Consider the following 25,704-nt stretch of genomic DNA (forward strand, 5'->3'; position numbering starts at 1 on the left):
ATTTTCTTGTCTTGTGTTCAAGCGAGCCTGAATGGGTCAGGTAGTTTATGCTTTCTCTTTGGATCAGCATGGAAGCTGAGGTGTATTTTTAGCTCCTAGTTACTAGGATACCAATGACCAGATGATGTATGCCAACTCATTGGCAGCTCAAACACATGTTTAACCACGAAAATTAATCAGTTCCCGTTTCAATATTTGAATAGGCTCCTAATTAATATTTGCAAAGGTTGCACTGTGGATCTGTATCTGTGATTTGGTTGAATTTGGGTTACTGTTTGTTAGCTGTCTCGATTTGTCCACAGCCACTATTTTTAGTCACAAATGTATTATTTAAACGTCATATTTTGGAGAATATAATTAATAAACCAGACAAAGCATTTTGTAAAATTTATTATTTAGACTCCCAATATGATTTTAGCCTGAAAGTACCCTGGACACTCAAGGCTGGCACCTAATCAGTGTTGTTCTGATGTCACAGAATCCCTACACTGCAGAAGGAGGCCATTCAGCCCGTTGAGGCTGCACCGACAACAATCCCACTCAGGTCCTATCCCGTAACCCCACCTATTTACCCTGCTTGTCCCCCGACTCTAAAGTGCAATTTAGCACAGCCAATGCACCTAATCTTTGGAGTGTGGGAGGAAACTGGAGCACCTGGAGGAAACCCACGCAGACTGTGGGAGAACATGCAGACTCCACACAGACAGTGACCCAAGGCCGCAATTGAACTCGGGACCCTGACATTGTGAGGCAGCAGTGGTAACCACTCTGTCACCGTGCCTCCCCTGGTCCGTTCCCTGCATTAGCCTTGATCTGGTATTTTCTGCTAGCCCCCAGTGAGCGCTACAATTAGACTGTCCGGCCCTGAGGTTATGAAGTGAAGTGTTGATTAGGAGTTCTCTTCCCAATGCTGATCCCTATACGGAGAAACCGGCTGGAAGTCCAATGAGGACTGGTGGATTCTTTGTTGTGCTGTCCTCCAAAATCTTGTCCTGAGAGTCACGATAAAACATATGGAAGGGTTTGAAGTTGTGATACTTACCTAATCCATAACCATTAAACATACCACAAAAGTTAGGGTTCGCTTATTTTTAATGGTGTGCTAAATCTTAATTACGGCTGGAAAACCTCTCTGACTCTGAAAATTTACTTTTATGTTAATATTGATGATTTACTCATCAGTGTCCTTTAGAAATTGTACACTTATTAGCTGCTTTTGATTTGATTTATTATTATCACATGTATTGGTATATAGTGAAAAGTATTGTTTCTTGTACACTACACAGACAAAGCATACCATTCACAGAAAAGGAAAGGAAAGAGTGGAATATGTAGTATTATAGTCATAGCTAGGGTGCAGAGAAAGGTCGACTTAATATAAGGTAGGTCCATTCAAAAGCTTCTCAGCAGCAGGGAAGAAGCTGTTCTTGAGCCGGTTGGTACGTGACCTCAGACTTCTGTGACTTTTTCCCGATGAAAGAAAGTGGGAGAGTTTTTTTTTTAATTTGATTTATTATTGCCACATGTGTTAACATACAATGAAAAGAATTGTTTCTTGCATGCTATGCACATAAAGAAGAAAGTGGAAGAAAGTATGTCTGAGATGTGTGGCATTCTTAATGATGTTGGCTGCTTTGCAGAGGCAGCGGGAAGTGTAGACAAAGTCAATAGATGGGAGGCTGGTTTGTGTGATGGATTGGGCTACATTCATGACCTTTTGCAGTTTCTTGTGGTCTTGGGCAGAGCAGGAGCCATACCAAGCTGTGATACGACCAGAAAGAATGCTTTCTATGACCCGGGATACTTGGGGTCCTTGATTATGCTGCCTTATTTTCCAGTGATTATTTTTCTGTGGCAAGGTTACTGGAAGATCATGGATGTCTGTAAAAGCTGGATCCCAGCAAAGAGTCATTGGTCCAGAGCTTACAGTCAGTCGCAAGTAAAGAGTGGTTACACTTGTCCCCACAGACTTCCTTTTGCACTGGAATTTGGTAATGATTCAAACACCATTTGGGTATGGCATTTTCTATAGGGTGTATGGGCCCTGTGCCAACGGGACATGTCTTAACCAATCAAATGGTAAAATCCTGACTGAGACGGACAGAGTCTAAACCAGGAGATGGCAGAATGTTTAATTTGAAGCCAAGTCAAAGAGAAAGTAAAATCAAGAGAGGGTGCAGAAAATAGGATTAAGGGAAAGAAGAATAAAAGCCAAAAAGAAAAATATTTAGAAGAAAAATGTTTTTGAAAAATCTCCAACAATGATTCAAATCTGAAGGAATGAGACTTATAAAAGTAAATTTTCAGGTTCAGAAAGGTTAACTGGCCATAATTAAGACTTATCCCACCATTGGAATGGGCAAATGCTAAAGTTTATGATGTGTTTAATGGTTATCTATCAGATAAGTATTACAATGTTCCACCCTTCCATGTGTTGTATTGGTAAGTTTCTGGACAACATACAGCTGTATCTTAGATTTGTGGGAGAATCCAGAATTTGGGGGCACTGTTTCAGAATAAGGGATCTTCTATTTAAATTGGAGATGAGGAGGCTTTTCTTCTATCAGTGGGGCCGTCATCTTTGGAAATCCTTTTCCCCGGAGAGCACTGAAGGCTGGGCTTGAATATAGTCAAGGTGGAATTAGGCAGATTTTTGATTGCAGTTATTTGATTGTAGCGCAGCAGGTAGACCCATCTCACATCAGTGGCCTCAAATGATGCAACTTTACTCGACATTATTGTAAAATAATTTGCCTTCAAATTCTGCCGACTGCTGCGCTACTTGAACAGGTGGGGGGTGGGCAGGGACAGTCAGGGAGATCGGAGCTGGCCGGGGGCGGGGGTAGGGGTGGGGACATCGGGGCTGACTCAGGGAGGTCTGGGAGGCCAGCAGTAGGGAGTTGGGGGAGGTCATAAGGTCAGCGATGGAAGGTTGCAGGAAAGGCCAGCGGTCGGGAGACTGCTGCACAAGGGGAGGGGCACGGGGAGGCAGGCACTGTACGTGCACCGATTCCTGCTTTGACAGATCAGCACATGCTTTTATCTGCCTCTCGGGCGGGAATAGGCCTCTTCCCCTGATTTTCACTGAATCACGCTGAGATACTCTGTGATGCACAGAGCGATGGCAATTCGTTCTGGAAATCAAGCTTAAAAAAACTGGTGGGGATTTACTCCCATTTCCCGCACGTTAGAACTGAGAATCCTGGCCAACCTCTTTGACCAAGCTTTTGTTCACCTGACTTAATTTCCCCTTCTCTGCCACGTGTTAGATCTCCCTGTGAAGCATCTTGGGATATTTTGCCACTTCAGTGACACCATCTAAATGCGAGTTGCTTTCACATTCCAAAGAAAGGCTTTAACAGTCAGACCAGCACACAATAAAACCTGCAGGAGCCGGAGATAGACCTGGCAGGGAGATGGTGGCACAATGGTATTGTCACTGGACTAATAATCCAGAGACCCTGCCTCGTTCTCTGGGGACATGGATTTCAAATCCCATCGTGAGGGCGCAGGCAGCGGGTGGAATTCAAATTTATGGAACCGTGGAATCCCTATGGTGCCATTCAACCTGTCAGGTTTTGCATCGAGGCTGTAACAAGAGCATCTTACCCAGGCAAACCTCCACACTGTGCATCAAGCCCCCACCCCCCAATACCACCCGCGTGCTCCAGTTTCCTTCCACAGTCCAAAGATGTGCGGGTCAAGTGGATTGGCCATGTTAAATTGCCCCTTAGTATCAGGGATATTTACTAGTAAATACATATATTTACTGGTAAATGCATGTGGTTGTTTGGATAGGGCCTGGGGTGGGATTGTGGTCGGTGCAGACTTAATGGGCTGAATGGCCTCCTTCTGCACTGTAGGGATTCTATGACTCAATAATGAAGCTCGAGCTCCATTAAGCCCACTGGGAGATCTGCCGACGATCCCCTTTGACCGTTCGTGGCCAGCATAACACACTGTATAGGATGCAAGTAGGGAAATCAATTCTACAATTCTCTCAGCAGTCACTGAGTATAATTTGACTCTCTCCCAATTCCCCTCTCTCTCTCTCTCTCTCTCCAAATGGAATCTGACTGCTCTGTGTTCTCATTTTGGTTTTGTAAAAATGTCATTGATCATCCAATTGTGAACTAATGTGACCACAACTTTCTGCAGACTCTGTTCCCACTTACAGTAAATTCTATTAACACAGGCAAAGAGATTTAAAATTCCAAACATTGAATGTTGTTTGTGCAAACCTAAAACAGCCAGGAGGCAAAGCAGTGACTCCCTGTTGGGGGTGACATTTATTGGCGAATGATTTGACTTGTCATGCTGCTGGTCTTTGAGATTCCGCAAAGCCCTGTTTGTGATTATTCCTTGTACCGGGGTAACTGGAGAATCTTCTACACATTCTTTCCTTCAGTTGTTGAGTTTTGATTCCTCTTGCATCGTTTCTTTATTCATTCGGGGGATATGGACATCGCTGGCTAGGCCAGCATTTATTGCCTATCCCAAGAGCAGTTGAGAGTCAACCACATTGCTGTGGCTCTGGAGTCACATGTAGGCCAGACTGGGTAAGGACAGCAGATTTCCTTCCTTAAAGAACATAAGTGAACCAGTTGGGTTTTTCCAATAATCGACAATGGTTTCATGGTCAACAGTAGATTCTTAATTCCAGACATTTTTCATTGAATTCAAATTCCACCATCTGCCGTGGGGGATCCCCAGAATATTAGCTGAGTTTCTGGATTAATAGTCCAGCAATAATACCTTTAGGCTATCGCCTTCCTAAGCTTCTTGGTCTCCCCTTCCGCTGGTACACTGTACCAGTGACCCAAGACCAGTCCATTTTGCTAAATTGTGACTGCCTCTTCATCTGCCCTCCATCCTCTGATTACACCTATTAGAAACATGCACGCTGACACTTGCTACTGATGTCAACGCCCTCTCTGCAAGTCTCTCCAAAACTAAATGTTGGGTTTGTGCACAATATCTGCACAGTCTATAACGTCAATAAAAGCAAAATATTGCAGATGCTGGAATATGAAACAAAAACAGAAAATGCTGGAAAATCTCAGCAGGTCTGACAGCATCTGTGGGGAGATAATAGAGCCTTGAAAGGTCATCTTGACTTGAAACATTGGCTCTATTCTCTCCCCACACATGCTGTCAGACCTGCTGAGATTTTCCAGCATTTTTGATATTGTTCCACTACAGGACCTTCGATCTAAAAGTTGGGGTTCTTATTGTCTCGAGGCAGGCTTATGCCTCTTATATCACTGCAGTGTTCAATTGTTTCAAAGTTCTGTGTTTGATTATGTGTGCCTGGTAACTGACCTATGCTCACTGTGCTTGATTGCTTGATTGCTTGAGCTTGGGTGTTTACTCTGAGCTAAGCAGGCAGACACCAAAGAAGCATACTGGAAACTGAGCTACATGAGTGCAGACATTTTGTGATTACAGAGAGACTTTAAAATTCTTGTAAATAAATAGTTGGCATGCTTACAAGCTAAGTGTCACATCCACATTGGGATATATAAAATAGGCAGTAATCACAATTATAAATTATTTACAGCACAGAAAGAGACCATTCAGCCCATTCCAGCATCCTCCCACACTTTTTATTCTAGCCCATCAATATGTGTCCCACTCCTGCCTTTCTCATAGAATCTGAATTTTCCTTATGCACGTTTTGGTTTCTGTTCCCCACCCAACATTCCCTTTACTTTTCTTCCCCTCTGCTCCCTTTTAGGATGACATTTCTGGAACTAGATTCCCTTCCGCTTTCCACATCCTGTTCTGTCGGTGAGTATCTGGTCTCAGTGTGCCAACTGCCTAGACAGAGGCTCCTGAAACCAGGGTCTTGCCTTGTGAGAAACTGACAATGCAGATTCATGCGCTTTGTACCAGGCATAGCTCACTGTGCAGCACATTCACCCTGAATCAGGAGGCCCTGGGTTCAATCCCCACTCAGAAATTGAGGCTGATGCTACATTGCAGTACTGAGGGAGCGCAGCACTGCCGGAGATGCTTTCTGTCAAAAGAACTGTTAAGCCAAAGGCTCCCTCAAGTGAACGTTAAAAAAACCCCATGCCGTGATTTCAAAGGTGCATGGCATGGTGGCACAGTGATTAGCACTGCTGTCTCTCAGCGCCAGCCACCGGGGTTTGATTCTCGGCTGGAGTTACTGTCTATGTGGAGTCTGCATGTTCTCCCCATGTCTGCGAGGATTTCCTCCAGGTGCTCCAGTTTCCTCCCACAGTCTGAAAGACGTGCTGATTCGGCGCATTAGCCGTGCTAAATTCTCCCTCAGTGTGGCCGAACTGGTGCAGGAGTGCGGTGACTAGGGGATTTTCACAGTAACTTCATTGCAGTGTTAATGTAAGCTGACTTGTGATCATAAATAAACTTTAAACTTCTCCTCAGTGTCCTTGCAAATGTTTACATTTCGGCCAACATCAGGGGATCTTGCTGTGCACAAGTTGGTCACCATTTCCTACATTGTAGCAGTGACTGTGCTCAAAAGTACATCATTGATAACAAAGTGCTTTGGGGTTGTGAAGGTTGCTATATAAATGCAAATCTTTCCTTTTGTTGCTTACTTCAGGGAGTGCTCCCCAGAGCAAGGAGTAGCTAAGATTGTTCACTTATTAAAGTTTACGGATGTCGCTGCTTCTAATTGGCTGTCAGAGATAAAGAAAATAAATTACCCCAGTGTTTACTGATGATAATGGTCCGTAAATCTTAGATAAATGACACAAATGCCCCTATTTAGTGTGAGCCCACGTCTGGGTGATTCCTGCAAACTAGCCAAATAGACATGTTATGCGCTCTGAATTTGACAGCGAATATACATTTTCGCTCGGTGACGTTAATACAGTATTTCTCCTCTAACTCAGGCTGAACCCTTCACAGGCTGTCCTTTTGTCATTCAAACTATAAAACAGGATCTTTTCATTGCCTCGATGTCATCTGCCTGTTTAAATAGGAAGGTGCTGCCAGTGACATTTGTGTGAATGGCTCAATACAGTTAGCTGATGTATGTTGACTGGCCCATAATGGCTTGTTCGTCAGCAACGCCAACCTACCTCAGCTTTAGAAATCAGACAAATGTGTTTTGTCTTTGCAGCTTTGTCTCTCTGTTTTGTTTGGCTGAAAAATAGCCTTTGTGATGGACGTGGCTATCACTCGATCCCGCCCGGGTGAAGAAAGCAGATAGAGCGTCTCTTTCTTTTGTCTGCGGGCATTGTTAACTTTTTTTTTCTCTTCACACTTTTCAGTTGAAGCTGCCGGCGGAAAGGCTTTGCCCTGTGTTGTCGATGTGCGAAATGAGGAGCAAATCAGCGAGGCGGTGGAGAATGCAGTAAAGACCTTTGGAGGTACAGTGACTGTCCAGGGTATGGAGGCGGAGTGATGGCTTTCACCTGCGAGCAGCTGAGACACTGATAAGATGGGGGTGGAGTGGAATGCACTGGAAGTGTGGCGGAGGTGGGTTCAATCGAGGCGTTCAGGAGGGTATTAGATGCGCAGGGGTACGGGGAAAAGGCAGGGGAATGGCACTAAGTATTGCTCATTTGGAGAGCCAGTACAAACACGATGGGCTGAATGGTGTCTTTCTGCGCCGTTACAGTTCTGGGTGGTAATTTGATCAGCTGGTAGCTGATTTGTTCTTAGGCTGGGCGAAGTTGGCAAGTAGACATCATTCAGCAAGAGTCATCTCACTGGGGCAGAGTTTCCAAAACACACATGTGTATTCTATAACTACCTGTTCCAAGTACAGATACTTGTGAAGGTCAAACGGGAGGATGAATAACATAGGTGAGAGGGGAGAGTTACTTTTCAAGCTTGTTGATTTAAATATGCTTTTAGACACTAAGGGAACGGAGGAGTATTGGGAAAGTGCAGAAAAGCAAAGTTGAAGTGAAGTCATGATCAGATGGAGTGTCAGAGCAGAGTCAAGGGACAGGATAGTCAATGCCTGCTCTAATTATGTTCCCAGTCCCCATCTTGAAGAGGGGGGCTTAATGGCTATCAGTTTGAGTAGATGGGTGACAAATGTTGATTCGTGTAAACTGAATCGTGGAAGGGTAAAGCTTTTTTTTCAACATGAGTTCAAAGGTGTAACTTGGGATGTGATGTTCCGTCTTGACATGCTGCCATGGTCGCAAAGTGTCAACAGCTGCATGTAAGATGGGACAGCATGGTGGCGTGGTGGTTAGCACTGCTGCCTCACAACACCAGGGACCCGGTTCAATTCCGGCCTTGGGTCACTGCCTGCATGGAGTTTTCATGTTCTCCCTGTATCTGCATGGGTTTCCTCCGGCTGCTCCGGTTTCCTTCCACTGTCCAAAGGTGTGTGGGTTTGGTGGATTGGCCAGGCTAAATTGCCTCTAAGTGGCCCAAGATGTGTAAATTAAGGGGATTAATGGGATAGATATGTAGGAATAGGGCTTGGTTATGATGCTCTGTCAGAGAGTTGGTGCAGACTTGATGGGCTAAATGGCCTCCTTCTGCACTATAGGTATTCTATGATTTTATAACCGGTATTATAGAGACTGGGAGTGATTAAATTGTGGCATTGAGGAGAACTCAATTGTGTTTAATACTCAACATGAGTGCTGAAACTTAGTTCTTGATGTCACTCCTTTGACATTGGCATTGCTGTGATATGTTGGATCTGTGCAAAATGTTTAACTCGGCTCAAAGACTTGGTCCTGGAGTTGCAAAGATGTGTGTGGGTGTTATCTCTTCGGTACTGAATAGAATAGGGCATGCGTGGGTGAATGGTCTGTTACTGTGCTGTAAATTCTATGCCGTTCCATCCTTCCCTGACATATGTTTCAGACACCTAAATACGGGTTCCTAAACCTTGGGTCTTGCTTGCCTCTGTGATGTGCTGTTAGGGTCCTGGGTCAGAAACCCCAGGTTTTATTATGAAGTAAGACCAGACCCCAACTACTTTCTATTTGGCATTAGTGTGAGGATAGGATACTTCATTCCAGGCGGGATTCTACTGACATACCGGGGAGCTTTTATCAAAACAAACTTTATTTAATAACATAGTTTAACAGTACAAATGAATTAGCTTAACTTTTAACAATTGAACAATGCATAAAGAAGACAAGATATAATTCTTAACTGCTAACCTATCACTATAAGTCCCAATCAAGCAATATTCCTCTTATAGGCTTAAACCTCCCTTTTAAAATTAGTTAGCAAAATCCAGGAATCCTTGTTTTGAATTAGCTTACCAGCCTTGGAAATTTCAGAAAACCCCTGGAGTGAGAGAAAGAGAGTCACTGCTTTCTTCCACCAGCTCCAGGCAGCAACTGCCCCTCACTTTAAAATGAAAATGAAACAGTTCTGTCCTGTAAGCCTAGCTCCTCCCATTAACCGCAAGATTCTGTCCTGTCAATCAAGCTAATCAAAACTTACATGACTCTGCAACCCTAGTCCAGAGTCCCAGGAGAACAACCGTTTATAAAAAAGTCCATTAACTCCACAAAGTAGCACATTCCTAGCTAAAATCGGTTATTATCCTGCCTTGCCAGCATTTGAGCTGCATGTTTTCCTTGACATAACATAAGAAATAGGAGCAGGAGTAGGCCATCTAGCCCTTCGAGCCTGCCCCGCCATTCAATAAGATCATGGCTGATCTGTCGTGGCTCAGTTCCACATTCCCGCCCTCTCCCCATAACCCTCAATCTCCTCTCTTATCAAAAACCCATCAACCCACGTCTTAAAAAAAATCAACTTTCGTAACAAAGCACTGACTGTTGAAGCAGCCCCACCTTAAATATGAAATATATCAAAATAGCACAGTGTTATCACAGTGGGAGACCAGGCAATGAGAGCCGTGTGTTGGCAAAACTAGAGGTCTGTGTTGTTGGTATACAAACACAGGCTTAGCATAACCTCGATTGCAATGGCACACAGGTCATTGAGTACAAAGCCTGCAGTAGTATCAGATGTTACCAACATTCACCAACAGTTGTATTTTCAATAATGTTGTGTTATAACTTTGCAGTGACAGTGGGAATAATAGACTTGTTCACATGTCCGTCCTCCCTGCACCACCTTCATTCCCCCTCTTCAAAGAGCAGAGAAATGTACTGAAACAACAAGAACTTGCACTTATATGGCATCAACATGACTCACCCCAGGGAGCTTTGCTGGAGGATTTGCCGGAACGCATATCGATCATGTTTGAACTGTTATTTTGATTTCCAGTTTCTGATTATAGACAGCGTTTTGCCATCAGCAGTGTAGAAAGCACAAGGCGTGTGGGAAGCCAGGCCGCCAAATGAGGCTACAGCCCTCCTTTTAAAAGGTGGCCGTGTTCAAACATAGGGTGTTGTCCGAGCTTTATTCTTGCCAAACAAAGCTGAAATGTCCTTCCTCCCTCACTGTCAACACGCATGCAGTTTCTGCTCCCTTCAGTGACATTGTTCTGGATATCAGCAAATTACTGCAGATGCTGGAATCTGAAACCAAAGGAGAAAATGCTGGAAAATCTCAACAGGTCTGACAGCAGCTGTAAGGAGAGAAAAGAGCTGACGTTTCGATTCCTTGTCAAGGCTAAAAGGCATAGAAAGTGGGAGATATTTACACTGCAGGAGGAGGGAATGAAAGATGAATCATAGCCATAGAAACCAGGGGAAAAGACTGCTTCTCCTTCTCTCATTCTCTCTGTGGACAGCTATTAGCGAAGGGGGAGGAAGGGTAAGGGAAAGGGGGTAAAGTAGGGAGAAAGAAGGGGGCAGAGAGAAATGAAGAAAGACAATAAAGAAATAAAAGGTAGAGAACAGTAAAACATTAAACAAAATATAATGACAAAACAAAGGGGTCGAGGTGGGGTAGAGCAAATCATCAGAAGTTGATGAATTTGATGTGAGACTGGAAGGCTGTTGAGTGCTGAGCCGGAAGATGAGATGTTGTTCCTCCAGTTTGCATTGAGCTTCACTGGAACATTGCAGCAGGTCAAGGACAGACATGTGGGCAAGGGAGCAGGATCATGTATTAAAATGGCAAGGAACAGGAAGGGTCAGGGTCCTGATTGTGCTCAGCAGAGCGATCAGCCAGTCTACGTTTGGCCAGATGAGGAGGATCGCAACAGGCACCTTCAGATGCTGAAAGATGCCCTCATAAGAACAAGATAGGGTGCTCGACTCATCGTTTGACAGTTCCGACGCCCCACGGCAAAAAACCGCACTGACCTCTTCAGAAGACAAATATGAGACGCGGCGGACAGAGTACCTTTTGTCGTCCAGTACTTCCCTGGAGCGAAGAAGCTGCAACATCTTCTCCAGAGCCTTCAACATGTCATCGATGAAGATGAACATCTTGCCAAGGCCATCCCCACACCCCCATACTTGCCTTCAAACAGACCATTGTCCACAGCAAACTACCGAGCCTTCAGGAGAAGTGACCACGACACCACACAACCCTGCCATAGCAACCTCTGCAAGATGTGCTGGATCATCAACATGGATGTCATCATCTCACATGAGAACACCATCCCCCAGGTACACGGTACGTACTCTTGCGACTCAGCTAACATTGCAGGAAAGGATGTCCTAAAGCATGGTACACTGGGGAGACCATGCAGATGCTATGACAACCGATGAATGAACATCGCTTAACAATCACCAGGCAAGACTGTTCTCTTCCTGTTGGGGAACACTTCAGCAGTCAAGGGCATTCAGCCTCTGACCTTCGGGTAAGTGTTCTCCAAGGCGGCCTTCATGACTCACGACAGTGCAGACTCGCTGAGCAAAAACTGATGGCCAAGTTCCACACACATGAGGACGACCTCAACCGGGATCTTGGGTTCATGTCACACTGTCTGTAACCCCGTACAACTTGCCTGTGCTTGCAAAATCTCACTAATTGTCCTGATTGGAGACAATACACATCTCTTTAACCTGTTCTTAACCCTCTCTCCACCCACATTGTCTGTACCTGTAAAGACTTGATTACCTGTAAAGACTCGCATTCCAACCATTATCTTGTAATTGAGTCTGTGTCTATGTATGCCCTGTTTGTGAACCCAGCTCTGCACTCAGCTGATGAAGGAGCTGCGCTCCAAAAGTTTGTGCTATCAAATAAATGTTTTGGATTTTAACCTGGTGTTACGAGACTTCTTACTATGCCCACCCCAGTCCAACGCTGGCATCTCCACATCATGGCATTGCTGGATGGTTTGCTAGGTCATTTCCGAAGGCAATTGAAAGTCAACCACATTGCTGTCGCCCTGGAGTCACATATAGGCCAGACCTGGTAAAGGTGGCAGATTTCCTTCCCTAAAGGACATTAGTGAATCAGATGGGTTTTTCGACAATCGACAATGGTTTCACTGTCATCAGCAGATCCTTAATTCCAGGATATTTTCTTTATTGAATTCAAATTCCACCATCTGCCATGGCAGGATTCGAACCTGGATTCCTAGCTGCATCTCTAAATTAATAATCTAGCGACAATACCACAAGGCCATCGCCTCCCTGTGTTTCTGGGATGCATAGCCCATTGGCAGCTCCAGAAGGTAGGGCAAAAATTGGTGGGGACAGGCTTTGAGCAACGTCTGAATGGACAATGTTTGTGACTGTCTCTTTCTCTTTGTTCCAACAGGCATCGATATTTTGATAAATAACGCTAGTGCCATTAATCTAACTGGTACCTTGGACACACCGATGAAGAAAGTGGACCTCATGATGAGTATCAACAGCAGGGGTACTTACTTAACGTAAGTACTGTCAATATTACACATACTTAGCTCAATACTTGCAATGGCTGATAATATATATTCTTGGAACACGCAACATGATAAGGAATAAATCATATCTCCATATTATGATTGCAGGAAGAGTAATATATTGTGAAGATAACAACAACTTGCATTTATATGTAACTTTAATGTAGTGAAACGTGCCCAGTCTTCCTAGGAGCTTATCAAACTGAAGTTGACACTGGCCCACACATGCGGACAGACGATCAAAAGCGATGGTCAAAGCAAAAGATATGAGGGAGTGTCTGCAGGAGAAGGGAAAGGTGGAGACGTACAGGGAGGGAATTCCAGAGTTTGGGGCCCAATCAGCTGAAGGCAGTGTTGGAACAATGGAAATCAGGGATGCACAAGAGATGTTAACTGGAGGAATTCCAAGGTCTCTTAAGGTTGTAGAACTGCAGAAGATTCATACATAGAATTCTACAATGTGGAAGAAGGCCATTTGGTTCATTGAGTCTGCACCAACCGCAACCCCACCCAGGCCCTACCCCCACAGCCTCATATATTTAACCTGGTGTTGTGAGACTTCTTACTGTGAATCCCCCTAAGAGTCAATTTAGCATGGCCAGTCAGCCTAACCCGCACATCTTTGGATGTTATGTTATGGAGATTGGAAAGGGTGAAGCCGTGGCAGACTTTAAAAGTAAGAGTGAGAATTGTTAAATACGCCCACAATTTCAGAGTTGCAATATAATTTCTGTGCAAAAAAAAATTGAAAAAGGGCTTATTTAAATTGGAAGGGCAGAGTTCAAACCACTTTATGCCTCCTTTAACAGAAGGGCAAGGTGTCCCATTCTCCGCGTGTTTTCAATAATTCTGGCTGAATATTGACCATGTTTGGGCAGAGAGATCCTGTTCTTCCACCAGTGAAACTGTGGGCCAGTTAACAGGGATATTCAGGCAGGCAATCTGAGGTTACAAGTCCCTCTTGAAACCCTCCCAGCTTCTTTCACTGCTGGCTGCATTACTGGATAGTTGCGTAACTTGTTTTTGGAACAGGGAGACCTTAACCACGCAAGCTGCGAGGCGTGGGTGGAGAATGAATCTTCAATGACTAATTTCCACACATCTTGAGGCAATAGGCTCTTGAACTGGTTCATGAGAGAAACCATGGATACTGATGCTTGCTTACGCTTGACTTTTTCAAATAAATGTCATTATTGAACAAATGTTTACAGGTAGCAGTCACACTCATCTTTGCCTCTGCATCTGACTGTACTACAATCTTCAACTGATCAATGCTGCACTCAGGTTAGCCACATCCTATCCATGATTGCTTGTTGTGAGCAGTAGGTTGCCATTTGGAGAGGGAGTGGCGTAGAGGTATTGTCACTAGAGTAGTAATCCAGAGACTGAGGGCAGGATCTGGGAACCTGGGTTCGAGTCCCAAATGACAGATGGTGAAATTTGAAATCTGGAATTAAAAGTCTTAAAGATGACAATGAAACCATTGTCGTAAAAAAAAATCCATCTGATGTCCTTTAAGGAAGGAAATTTGCCGTCCTTACCTGGTGTGGTCTACATGTGACTCCAGACCCACAGCAATGTGGTTGACTCTTAAATGCCCTCTGAAACAGAGGGCAATTAGGGATGGGCAATAAATGCTGACCCAGCCAACGATGTCCACATCCCGTAAATGAATTTTTAAAAAATTCTTGGTTTTAGGTTTAGAATTACGTCTTGTAATGCCAGGTCACTGCATCGAAGATTTTAAAAATATCTTTCCTGGGATGTGGGCTTCGCTGGCCAGGCCCAGCATTATTGCCCATCCCTAATTGTCCTCAAGAAAGTGATGGTGAGCTGCCTTAAACCGCTGCAGTCCATGTGGTGTAGGTACACTCACAGTGCTGTTAGAGAGGGAGCTTATGGATTTTGACCCAGTACACCTGATCAGCGCGTCTTTCAAACTCCAGACAGACAATCACCCAAGACCGGAATTGAACCTAGGTCCCTGGTGCTGTGGGGCAACAGTGCTGTGCTGTGCTGCCTTGAATGAGCACTCAACATGGCCTAATAGTCTATGGACCAAGTGCTGCTAAACAGGATTAGTATAGATTGGTAGTTGATGGTTGGCATAGACATGGCAGGGTGAAGGACCTGCTTCTGTGCTGTATGACTTTACGACTAACTCTCACCTATTTACACTTAAGCTAGTTGCTAACCCCCTTTCTCTAGAGGTAGGCCACAGATGGAGTATCAGTTGGTGGAAGAACACAACTTTCTTAAACTCTGGCCTTGGGCTGTTATTAATTAAAAGTAAAGACTTATTCAGGGGACATGAGTCAAATCAGGTTTCACTTGGGATTTTTCTTGCTGCTTTGAATTGAAAAATAATAAATTGGTAATTCTTCTCCTGGGTTCCAGATTTCCCCATAACTTCCCCCTCCCAATCTCTAATCCTCATTAACCCTTTTGTGTCCCTTAAATCCCAGCCTCTTGCGTAGTCCTGATGTGCATCATTCCACCATTGCCTAAACTCTAGAATTCATCCCCTAATTCGCTCTGTCTCTTTCTTTTAATGATGTGGGTATGCCGGCGTTGGACTGGCGTAAACACAGTAAAAAGTCTGACAACACCAGGTTTTAGTCCAACCTATTTATTTGATAATATACTCACAAGCTTTTGGGGTTAGCCCCTTCGTCAGGTGAATGGAGAGTTCTGGCCTCAGACAGAGCATATAAAGCACAGACAGTTTAGAGATTACTGATTAGAATGCGAATCCTTACACCTAACCTGCTGTTCAAGACCTGAAGTGGCTGATAATGTGAGTGGAAGGAGCACTGATCACAGTTTAAAGAGATGTGTATTGTCTCCAGACAGTACAGTAAGTGAGGTTTTGCAAACCCAGGCAAGTCATGGGGGTTACAGATAGTGCGACATGAACCCAAGATCCCTGTTGAGACCGTCCTCATGTGTGCGGAACTTGGCTATCAGTCTCTGTCTCTGACGACAGCGCAGAGTCGCTGAACAGAGACTGATAGCCAAGTTCCGCACACATGAGGACGGTCTCAACAGGGATCTTGGGTTCATGTCGCACAATCTGTAACCCCCGTGACTTGCCTGGGTTTGCAAAACCTCACTTACTGTACTGTCTGGAGACAATACACATCTCTTTAAACTGTGATCAGTGCTCCTTCCACTCACATTATCAGCCACTTCAGGTCTTGAACAGCAGGTTAGGTGTAAGGATTCGCATTCTAATCAGTAATCTCTAAACTGTCTGTGCTTTATATGCTCTGTCTGAGGCCAGAACTCTCCATTCACCTGACGAAGAGGCTAACCCGAAAGCTTGTGAGTATATTATCAAATAAATAGGTTGGACTAAAACCTGGTGTTGTCAGACTTTTTACTGTCTTTCTTTTAAGACATTCCTCAGAACTTACCTCTTTGACTGCACTTTCAGCTTCCTAGTATCTCCTAATGTGGCTCGCTGTCAAACTTAATTTAATAATTGATGCTGTGAAGCACCATGTGATGTTCTAATGCATTAAAGATGCTATCTAAATGCAAGTTGTTATACTTTGTTAGCTCCATTAGTAAGACTAAACCTCTCTGGCAGCAGTAACCAAAGGCATGTCTTTATTATGAAAAAAGTCTCAGCAGGAAGCTTGACGGGTCTTGAAAAGAGGTGACTGTGTGACTCCATTAACTCCATTAGTAACACTAATTGTGGATCAGCATCAGTAACCATAACCAGTGTGAAGTCTTTAGATATTCCTCTTGATCTGAATAAACCCAGGATAATTGAAGAGCAACAGAAAGGATAGCAGAATTTGTGTGACAGCCCATTGCCCACTTCCCCCACCTCTCCACGCTGCAAAGACCAGAGGATTTCTGTTGAAGTTTCACTGGCTTTTGTTCAGCAAAGACTGCAGTGGCCTTCAGTAAGGCTTCAACGCGACAAGTCTTTAATAATAAGTGCTCAGCTCTAACCCATTCACAGGCACGGCACGGTAGCACAGTGGTTAGCACTGCAGCCTCACATCTCCTGAGACCTGGGTTCAATTTTGCACATTCTCCCCATATCTGCGTGGGTTTCCTCCGGGTGCTCTGGTTTTCTCCCACAGTCCAAAGGTGTGCAGGTTAGGTTGATTAGTCGTCCTAATTGCCCCTTGTGTCGGGGGATTAGCAGGGTAAATATGTGGGATTACGGGGATAGGGCCTGGATGGTACTGTGATTGGTGCAGGCTCAAAGGGCCAAGTGGCCTCTTCTGCACTGTGGGATGCTGTGATTCAATGAAGAGAATTTAAAAGTAGAGAGAGATTCTATGAGCTCATTTAAGTACATACACCAATCTGCGAATAGAACAAAGCCACTATTGTCATGATCATCCTGCACGATCATCCTCAACACCGATGCCCCACAAGACTGTGGCAAATTCCCCTCCAATTCAATTTTCACGTTTGCTGACGACACCGATGTATTGGGTCAGATCTCAAACAATGGCGAGATAGAGTACAGGAATAAGATAGAAAATCTGGTGAACTGGTGCAGCAACAATAATCTCTCCCTTAATGTCAACAAATGAAGGAGCTTGTCATTGACTTCAGGAAGTGTAGTGGAGAACATGCCCCTGTCTATATCAATGGGGCGAAGTAGAAAGAGCCAAGAGCTTCAAGTTTTCGAGTGTCCAGATCACCATAATGTGTCCTGGTCCCTCCATGCCGACACCTCTACTTTGTTTTTTTTTGGCCTTGGAGGGAGTGCAGAGGAGGTTCACTAGGCTGATACTGGAATTGAGGGGGTTGAGCTATGAGGAGAGGCTGAATAGACTGGGTTTGTACTCGTTAGAGTTTAGAAGGATGAAGGGAGATCTCATTGAGACGTATAAGATGATGAAAGGGATGGATAGGGTAGAGGTGGAGAGGTTCTTCCCGCTCAGAAAGGACAGTAGGACTAGGGGGCACAGCCTCAAGATAAGGGGAGGCGGTTTAGAATGGAGTTGAGGAGGAACTTCTTCACTCAAAGGGTGGTGAATCTCTGGAATTCTCTGCCTGTTGAAGTGGTTGAGGCTTCCTCGCTAAATATATTTAAGACGCGGGTAAATAGGTTTTCGGTAGGCAAGGGAATTAAGGATTATGGGGAGAAAGCGGGAAAGTGGAGCTGAGCCACTTCAGATCAGCCATGATCTTGTTGAATGGCGGAGCAGGCTCGAAGGGCTAGATGGCCTACTCCTGCTCCTATTTCTTATGTTCTCCGAAGACTGAGGAAATTTGGCATGTCAGCTACAACTCTCACCAATTTATACAGATTACCATAGAAAACATTCTTTCTGGTTGTATCACAGCTTGGTATGGGCTCCTGCTCTGCCCAAGACCACAAGGAGCTACAAAAGGTCGTGAATGTAGCCCAATCTATCAAGCAAATCAGCCTCCCATCCATTGACTCTGTCCATACTTCCTGCTGCCTCGGCAAAGCAGCCAGCATAATTAAGGTCCCCGCGTACCCCGGACATTCTCTCTTCCATCTTCTTCCGTTGGGAAAAGATACAAAAGTCTAAGGTCATGTACCAACCGACTCAAGAACAGCTTCTTCCCTGCTGCCCTCAGACTTTTGAACAGGCCTACCTTGCGCAAAGCAGATCTTTCTCTACACCTTAGCTACACCCTAGTTATAACTGTAACACTACATTTGCTCCTTTCCTTCTCTCTGAACGGTATGCTTTGTCTGTATAGCATGCAAGAAACAATACATTTCATTGCATGTTAATACATGCAATAATAATAAATGAAATCAAATCAAAGTTTCTGAGGAATGTGCAGGAGGGCTCAATCCCAGTGATGAGTTTTGTTACTGCAGAGGTTTATTGGGGCGACAGTCCTTCAGGATTATCTCCTCCAAGCACAGCCTGACTTGAGCATTCGAGGCCTCGAAGAAGCACACCTGAAGTGTTGAGAAATGCCAAACTCTTGCCTCTGATTCACAAGATCCTCTGTTCAAATTTCAATCCAGGGCCTAAAAACAAAAATCCGGCCTGACCCTCCAGCACAGTGCTGAGAGAGTGCTGAGCTGTCAGAGACAAAACCAAGGTCCCTACCTTCCTGTTTGGGTGAATGTTAAAGTCCTGTGGTTGCTATTTCAAAGAAGAGGGTGGCACGGTGGTTAGCATTGCTGCCTCATAGCGCCAGAGACCGGGGTTCGATTCCTGGCTTGGGTGTGGATTTTGCACATTGTCCCCGTGTCTGTGTGGGTTTCCTCCCACAGTCCAAAGATATGCAGGTTAGGTGGATTGGCTGTGCTAAATTCCACCTTCGTGTCAGAGGGACTAGCTAGGGTAAATGCATGGGGTTATGGGGATAGGGCCTGAGTGGGACTGTGGTTGGTGCAGACTCGATGGGCTGAATGTCCTCCTTTTGCACTGTAGGGATTCTATGATTCTATAAGAGCTGGTGAATTCTCCCCGCTGTCCCAGCCAACATCTATTCCTCTTCCAACATCACAAGAGAAACCAGATTATCTGGTCGTTATCACATTGTGGGATCTTGATGTGTTTGAATTGGCTGCTGCATTTCCTAAATTACAACAGCAACTACAGTTAAATTCATTGTTGCTTTGAGAAGTCCTGTTCTTGTGAAAAGTGCTACCGAAATGCGAGTTTTTAAAATTTTTATCTTTCCCCCAGTCAGCCTCCGTATTGTCAATCTGGAACTGAAGGCTTTCTCAGTCAAAATTAATCCTGCCCATTTTTACTTAAATCCTGGTGTGACTTTCTATTCAACCAACTTTAACAATGGCTAGTTGGCCATGCTAAATTGCCCCTTGGTGTCGGGGATTAGTAGGGTAAATACTTGTGGTGACGGGGATGGAGCCCTGTTGGGAATGTTGTCGATGCAGACTCGATGGGCCGAATGACCTCCATCTGCACTGTGTGGGTTTGACAACTGTTTATCTCATTGCATAGCAGGAAAGCCACTTGGCTGAAGTGCACAGAGAAGGTTAAAATTTAAAGTTAAGTTTATTTATTAGTGTCACAAGTAGGCTTACATTAACACTGCAATGAGGTTCTGTGAGTCACCACATTGTTTGGGTACACTGAGGGAGAATTTAGCATGCCCACTGCACCTAACCTGCATGACTTTCAGACTGTGGGAGGAAACAGGCGCACCCAGAGGAAATCCCCGCGGACACGGGGAGAACGAGCAAACTCCAGATAGACAGTGACCAAGGCCGGAATCAAATCCGGGTTGACAAACTCTGCTATAGACATAAAAGATCCCAGAACATTATCCTGAAGAAGAGAGCAGTGGGGGAGGAGGGAGGTTCTCCCTGGTGTTGGGGGCCTTTTCATCCCTTAACCAACATCACTTTTGGAAAAGAGAGATTATAAAACTCTTCAAAGTAATGTGAGGTTGTGAAAGGTGATACTTAAATGCAAGTCTTTTTATCCTGAAGAAACACCATGAACAGTTCAAAGCTTAAGATTGCTCAAGTTGCTGGAGTAAATTTTTACGGTGGAAATGAAACCACGCCAACGGTTGTGCGGCTTCAGATAAAGCCAACCCTTAGAGAGGCTTCTCTTCAAAAGGTCAAGAGGCCTCTACAGAGGGCAGGGGTCATTTCTGCAATGTGCTTTCGGTGCACTGAAGACAGAGTTAGCAAGGTTTTCTCATTCCCCCACTGCTGCAAGGGCCACCCGTTGGAATGTGTTTTCAGGATGCTGCAAGTGCTGTACGACAGCAAGAGCCACCTTGTCGATGCATGTTTCAACAATGGTGCAAATTCCACCCTGAAGCCAAGACATCCTGGTATCACTGCTGAATCAGGGGTAAAATAGCTACCTGGCCTGTCGCAGACACCACGTCAAGTGGCTGGTCTGATTTACAGCAAGAAGTCTTACAACACCAGGTTAAAGTCTAACAGGTTTATTTGGCAACAAAAGCCATTAACTTTTGTAGCGCCTGCTGCTCCTTCATTAGGTGAGTGGGAGCTCTGTTCACAGTCAGGGCGTATAAAGATACAAACTCAATTTACAAACTAATGGTTAGAATGTGGGTCTTTACAGGTAATCAAGTCTTAAAGATACAGACAATGTGAGTGGAGAGAGGGTTAAGCTCAGATTAAAGAGATGTGAATTGTCTCAAGCCAGGACAGTTAGTGAGATTTTGCAAATCCAGGCACGTCGTGGGGGTTACAGATAGTGTGACATGAACCCAAGATCCCGGTTGAGGCCGTCCTCGTGTGCGGAACTTGGCTATCAGTTTCTGCTCAGCAACTCTGCGTTGTCGTGTGTCGTGAAGGCCGCCTTCCAGAATGCTTACCCAAAGATTAGAGGCCGAATGCCCTTGACCGTTGAAGTGTTCCCCAACAGGAAGAGAACACTTTTGCCTGGTGATTGTCGAGCAGTGTTCATAGGTCTGCATGGTCTCCTCCATGTGTCATGCCTCGGGACGTCCTTTCCTGCAGCGTATCAAGTAGACAATGTTGGCCAAGTTGCAAGAGTATGTACCGTGTACCTGGTGGATGGTGTTTTCACTTGAGATGATGGCATCTGTGTCGATGATCCAACATGTCTTGCAGAGGTTGCTGTGGCAGGATTGTGTGGTGGTGTGGTCACTGTTCTCCTGAAGGCTGGGTAGTTTGCTGTGGACAGTAGCCTGTTTGAGGTTGTGCGGTTGTTTGAAGGCAAGAAGTGGAGGCGTGAGGATGGCTTTGGCAAGATGTTCGTCTTCATCAATGACATGCTGAAGGCTCCGGAGAAGATTTTGTAACTTCTCCGCTCCAGGGAAGTACTGGACGACAAAGGGTACTCAGTCCGCATGTCCTGTATTTGTCTTCTGCGGAAGTCGGTGCGGTTTCTCGCTGTGATGTGCTGGAACTGTCGATCGATGAGTCAAGCGCCATATCCTGCTCTTATGAGGGCATCTTTCAGCGTCTGGGGGTGTCTGTTGTGATCCTTCTCATCTGAGCAGATCCTGTGTATGCGGAGGACTTGTCCATAGGGGATGTCTTCTTTAACATATTTGGGGTGGAAGCTGGAGAAGTGGAGCATTGTGAGGTTATCCGTGGGCTTGCAGTACAGTGAAGTGCTGAGGTGACCGTCCTTAATGGAGATGCATGTATCCAAGAATGCAACCAATTCCAGAGAGCAGTCCATGGTGAGTCTGATGGTGGGATGGAACTTGTTGATGTCATTGTATAGTTGTTTCAATGATTGTTCACCATGAGTCCAAAGGAAGAAAATGCATCAGTGTATCTAGTTTATAGCATCGGTTGAAGGTCCTGTACGGTGAAGAGGTCTTGTTTGAACCTGTGCATGAAGATGTTGGCATGTTGAGGTGCGAATTTGGTCCCCTTGGCTGTTCTATGTGTCTGGATGAAGAACTGGTGGTTGAAGACATTGTGGTCCAGGATGAAGTGACGAGTTGTAAAATTGCATCTGGAGACTGGCAGTTGTCAGTGTTGAGTACTGAGGCAGTTGCAGTGATGCCATTGTCATGGGAGACGCTGAGACATCCATTGTGATGAGGAGTGCTCCTGGTTCAGCTGCTCCATGTGTGCTGAGTTTCTATAGGAAGTCCGTAGTGTTGTGACAAAAGCTGGGGGTTCTTTGTACAATGGGTTTCAGGATGCCTCCGACGTAGCCAGAGAGATCCTCACACAGGGTCCCATTGCCCGATACAGTGGGACGGCCGGGTGTGTTTGCCTTCTGTATCTTCGGGAGGCAGTAGAGATCTCCAGTGCGGGGAGTACATGGGTTGAGAGCACGGAGGGTGCTCTGAAGTTCCGGGTCAAAGGTCTTGATCAGTCTGTTGAGTTGATGGGTGTGTTCATTGGTCGGACCTGTGGTTAACTGTCTGTAGTGTTCCTCGTTGTTCAGTCAACTGATTTACAGTGCCAGGAATGCAGGTTCGATTACCCGGCTTGGTTCAGTGTCTGTGTGCAGCCTGCACATTCTCCCTGTGTTTGTGTGGGCTCCGTCTAGGTGCCCCGAAAGACGTGCTGGTTAGGTGCATTGGCCGTGCTAAATTCTCCCTCAGAGTACCCGAACAGGTGCCAGAGTGGGATTTTCACGTAACTGCATTTTAAGTGTTAAAGTAAGCCGACTTGTGACTAATAAATAAAACTTAAAACCACTGTTGGTCCACGCAGCTGCCTGGGCGCTAACTCCTTCTCCCAGTGAAGTTCGGTTTGAGTAAAATGTGCTGAGCAGTTGTGGTGATTGTTCCTTTAAGGGAAACAACTACAGCCCGTTTCGTAATCTCCCTCCCCCCCCACACAGGCTCTAGTGGTTTCCCTTAAAGGGACAATCACCTTAGGTGAGGACGTCGAAAACCTGAGCACGGCTTTTAAAAGCACAGCTGGAATTCCTGCAGGCAAAAAGTTGGAGTCGTTCGGTGAAATGGTAAATGGAGGACAGACAAAAAAAATCCACAGTGGGGTGCACATGTCTGCTTCTGAGTCTGTGTCCCCGGAAGTATTTTTACTATGTGGTCACATTTTGTGTAAGGGAAGTTTCAAAGTTGCATTTTCATTTGCCAGTGAAAGTTCCTGCCAGGATTTTTATCAGCGAGACTTTGAACTGAGTTCTAGCATGAATGGATCCTTTATTTAAGTCAAGGTGCGCGTAACAGTGGAAGTGGCTAAGGGTCTGATGGCATATAAATCCGTTTCCTCCATCTCGTTTGGTATAATTCCATTACTGAGCATCACTCCGGCAGGAAAGAACAGCCTGTAAAAATAAAAATAATGGTTGTGAGTGATTTAAAGCAGTAAAGTTAACAAAGTGGAAATTCAAATAGTGCTCGGGGGAGTGTTATTAAACATAATTTAGCACCAGGTGATGTTCAAGGCTTGGCCTTGGATGTGAGTTTTGAGCAGTGACTTCGAAGGAGAGAGAGGCGGAGAAGTTTAGGGAGGGAACCTGGAGCATGGAGCCTGAGGCGAAGTGCTGAAGGTGTGGCTTCCAACAGTGGAACGGTTACAATCAGACCACGGAGACCTGGCTTGGACTAAGGCTCAGGAAACATGAATTCATATCCCACTGTGCCAGCCAGGGAAACTGAAGCTCAACTGGGGAGGTGATGGCCTAGTGGAATTATTGCTAGACTATTAATCCAGAAACTCAGCTAATGTTCTGGGGGGTCTGGGTTCGAATCCTACCACAGCAGATGGTGGAATTTGAATTCAATAAAAAAAATCTGGAATTAAGAATCTACTGATGACCATGAAACCATTATTGATTGTTGGAAAAATCCATCTGGTTCACCAATATCCTTTAGGGAAGGAAATCTGCCACCCTTACCTGGTCTGGCCTACGTGTGACTCAAACACAGCAATGTGTTTGACTCTCAAAAAGCCCTCTGAAATGGCCTAGCAAGCCACTCAGCTCAAGGGCGACTAGGGATGGGCAATAAATGCTGGCCAGCCAGTGGCGCCCGTGTCCCACAAATGAACAAAAAGTTTCCTTGCGGACTTTACAAATCAGAGGCCATGGTTGAGAATTCATTTCTTGGTGTTTGCCCACGTCAGCACTTCTAGAATGTTTGCATAGAATTCATAATGCAGAAGGAGGCCATTCAGCCCATCAAGTCTGCACCGGCAACGATCGCACTCAGGTCCTATCCCCGCTACCCCTCTACTCCACGCATCCTGGGACACTAAGGAGGAATTTAGCATGGCCAATCAACCTAACCCACACATCTTTTGGACTGTGGGAGGAAGCCAGAGCACCCGGAGGAAAGTCACGCAGACACAGAGAGAATGTGCAAACTCCACCCAGGCAGTGACCCAAGCAGGGAATCAAATCCAGGCCCCTGGCGCTGTGAGGCAGCAATGCTGACCACTGTGCCACCGTGCCACCCATAATGGAGCTCTTTAAAATGATGAAACAGTGTGATAGAGTGGACAGGAAGAGAGAATGTTTTCTCTTGTGGGCAAGAGCATTACCAGAGGCATTCAATGTAATATAGGCACTGAGAAATCCATTAGCGAATTTCAAAGAAACATCTTTGCCCAAAGCGTGGTGGAGATGTGGAATTCGCTACCACAGGGAGTGGTTAATGTGAATAGTATGGGTGCATTTACATGGCAAACTAGAAGAGCAAATAAGGGGAAGGGAATAGAAGGTTACAATGATAGATTCAGATGAAGAAAGCTGGGAGGAAGCTCCAGTAGAGCATAAACACAGCATGGGCTGGCTGGGCCGAATAGCCTGTGCCATATATTCTATACCTGATATCCTTTTTATCCCAATGTAACAAATCAATTTATTTTTTCAATGACTGGTGTGGTTCTGGTCTCCCGTGTGCAGCCAATTTTCACCACTGCTCCAAGACTTCTCGATGCCGCACTGGATTAAATGCTGCTTGCACCCCTGACCTTTGGAATTCCTTCCGCCTCGCTTTCCTCTTGTGTTATCCTTAAACCCCACCTCATTGCATTGGTTTGTGATGCCATATCCTCATATCCCCTTATGTGGCTCCATGTCAAATTTAATCTGCTCACACTCCTCTGAAGCATCTAGGGATGTTATACAAGTTTTACTGTGTTAAAGGTGCTGTATAAAATGCAAGATTGTTGCTTAGATAGTGTTGCACCTCTGAATGATGCATAGAAACATAGAAACTCAAAGCAGGATTAGGCAATTTGGCCCTTCAAGCCTGCTCCATCATTCATCTTGATCATGGCTGATTATTGAATTCAATATCCTCAACCTTTCTTCCCCCCATATCCCTTGATCCCTTTAGCCCCCAGAGCTTTATCTAATTTCTCCTTGAAATCACACAACATTTTGGCCTTGACTACTTTCTGTGGTCGTGAATTCCACACATTCACCACGATTTTGGGTGAAGGAATTTCTCCTGACCTCAGTCCTAAAAGGTTTACCTCTTATCCTCAAACTATGACCCATAGTTCTGGACTCCCCCACCATCAGGAACATTCTTTCTGGATCTATCCTGATTAACCCTGTTAGGATTTTAGAAGTTTCTATGAG

The 25,704-nt window shown here is 45.1% G+C and overlaps 1 protein-coding gene across 1 annotated transcript in view; it reads left to right on the plus strand.

Annotated features, from left to right (window-relative positions):
- Positions 1–25,704, plus strand: part of hsdl2 (hydroxysteroid dehydrogenase like 2) — a 124,953-nt gene that overhangs the window by 59,026 nt on the left and 40,223 nt on the right. Inside the window, exons 4-5 of the mRNA XM_080188431.1 lie at positions 7,266–7,364; positions 12,613–12,727. Coding sequence (XP_080044557.1) covers positions 7,266–7,364; positions 12,613–12,727 — 214 coding nt within the window. The remainder of the gene's footprint in view (positions 1–7,265; positions 7,365–12,612; positions 12,728–25,704) is intronic.

The sequence above is a fragment of the Carcharhinus amblyrhynchos genome, chromosome 5, assembly GCF_965287045.1.
Source record: "Carcharhinus amblyrhynchos chromosome 5, sCarAmb.v2.hapA, whole genome shotgun sequence".
Classification (NCBI taxonomy): Eukaryota; Metazoa; Chordata; class Chondrichthyes; order Carcharhiniformes; family Carcharhinidae; genus Carcharhinus; species Carcharhinus amblyrhynchos.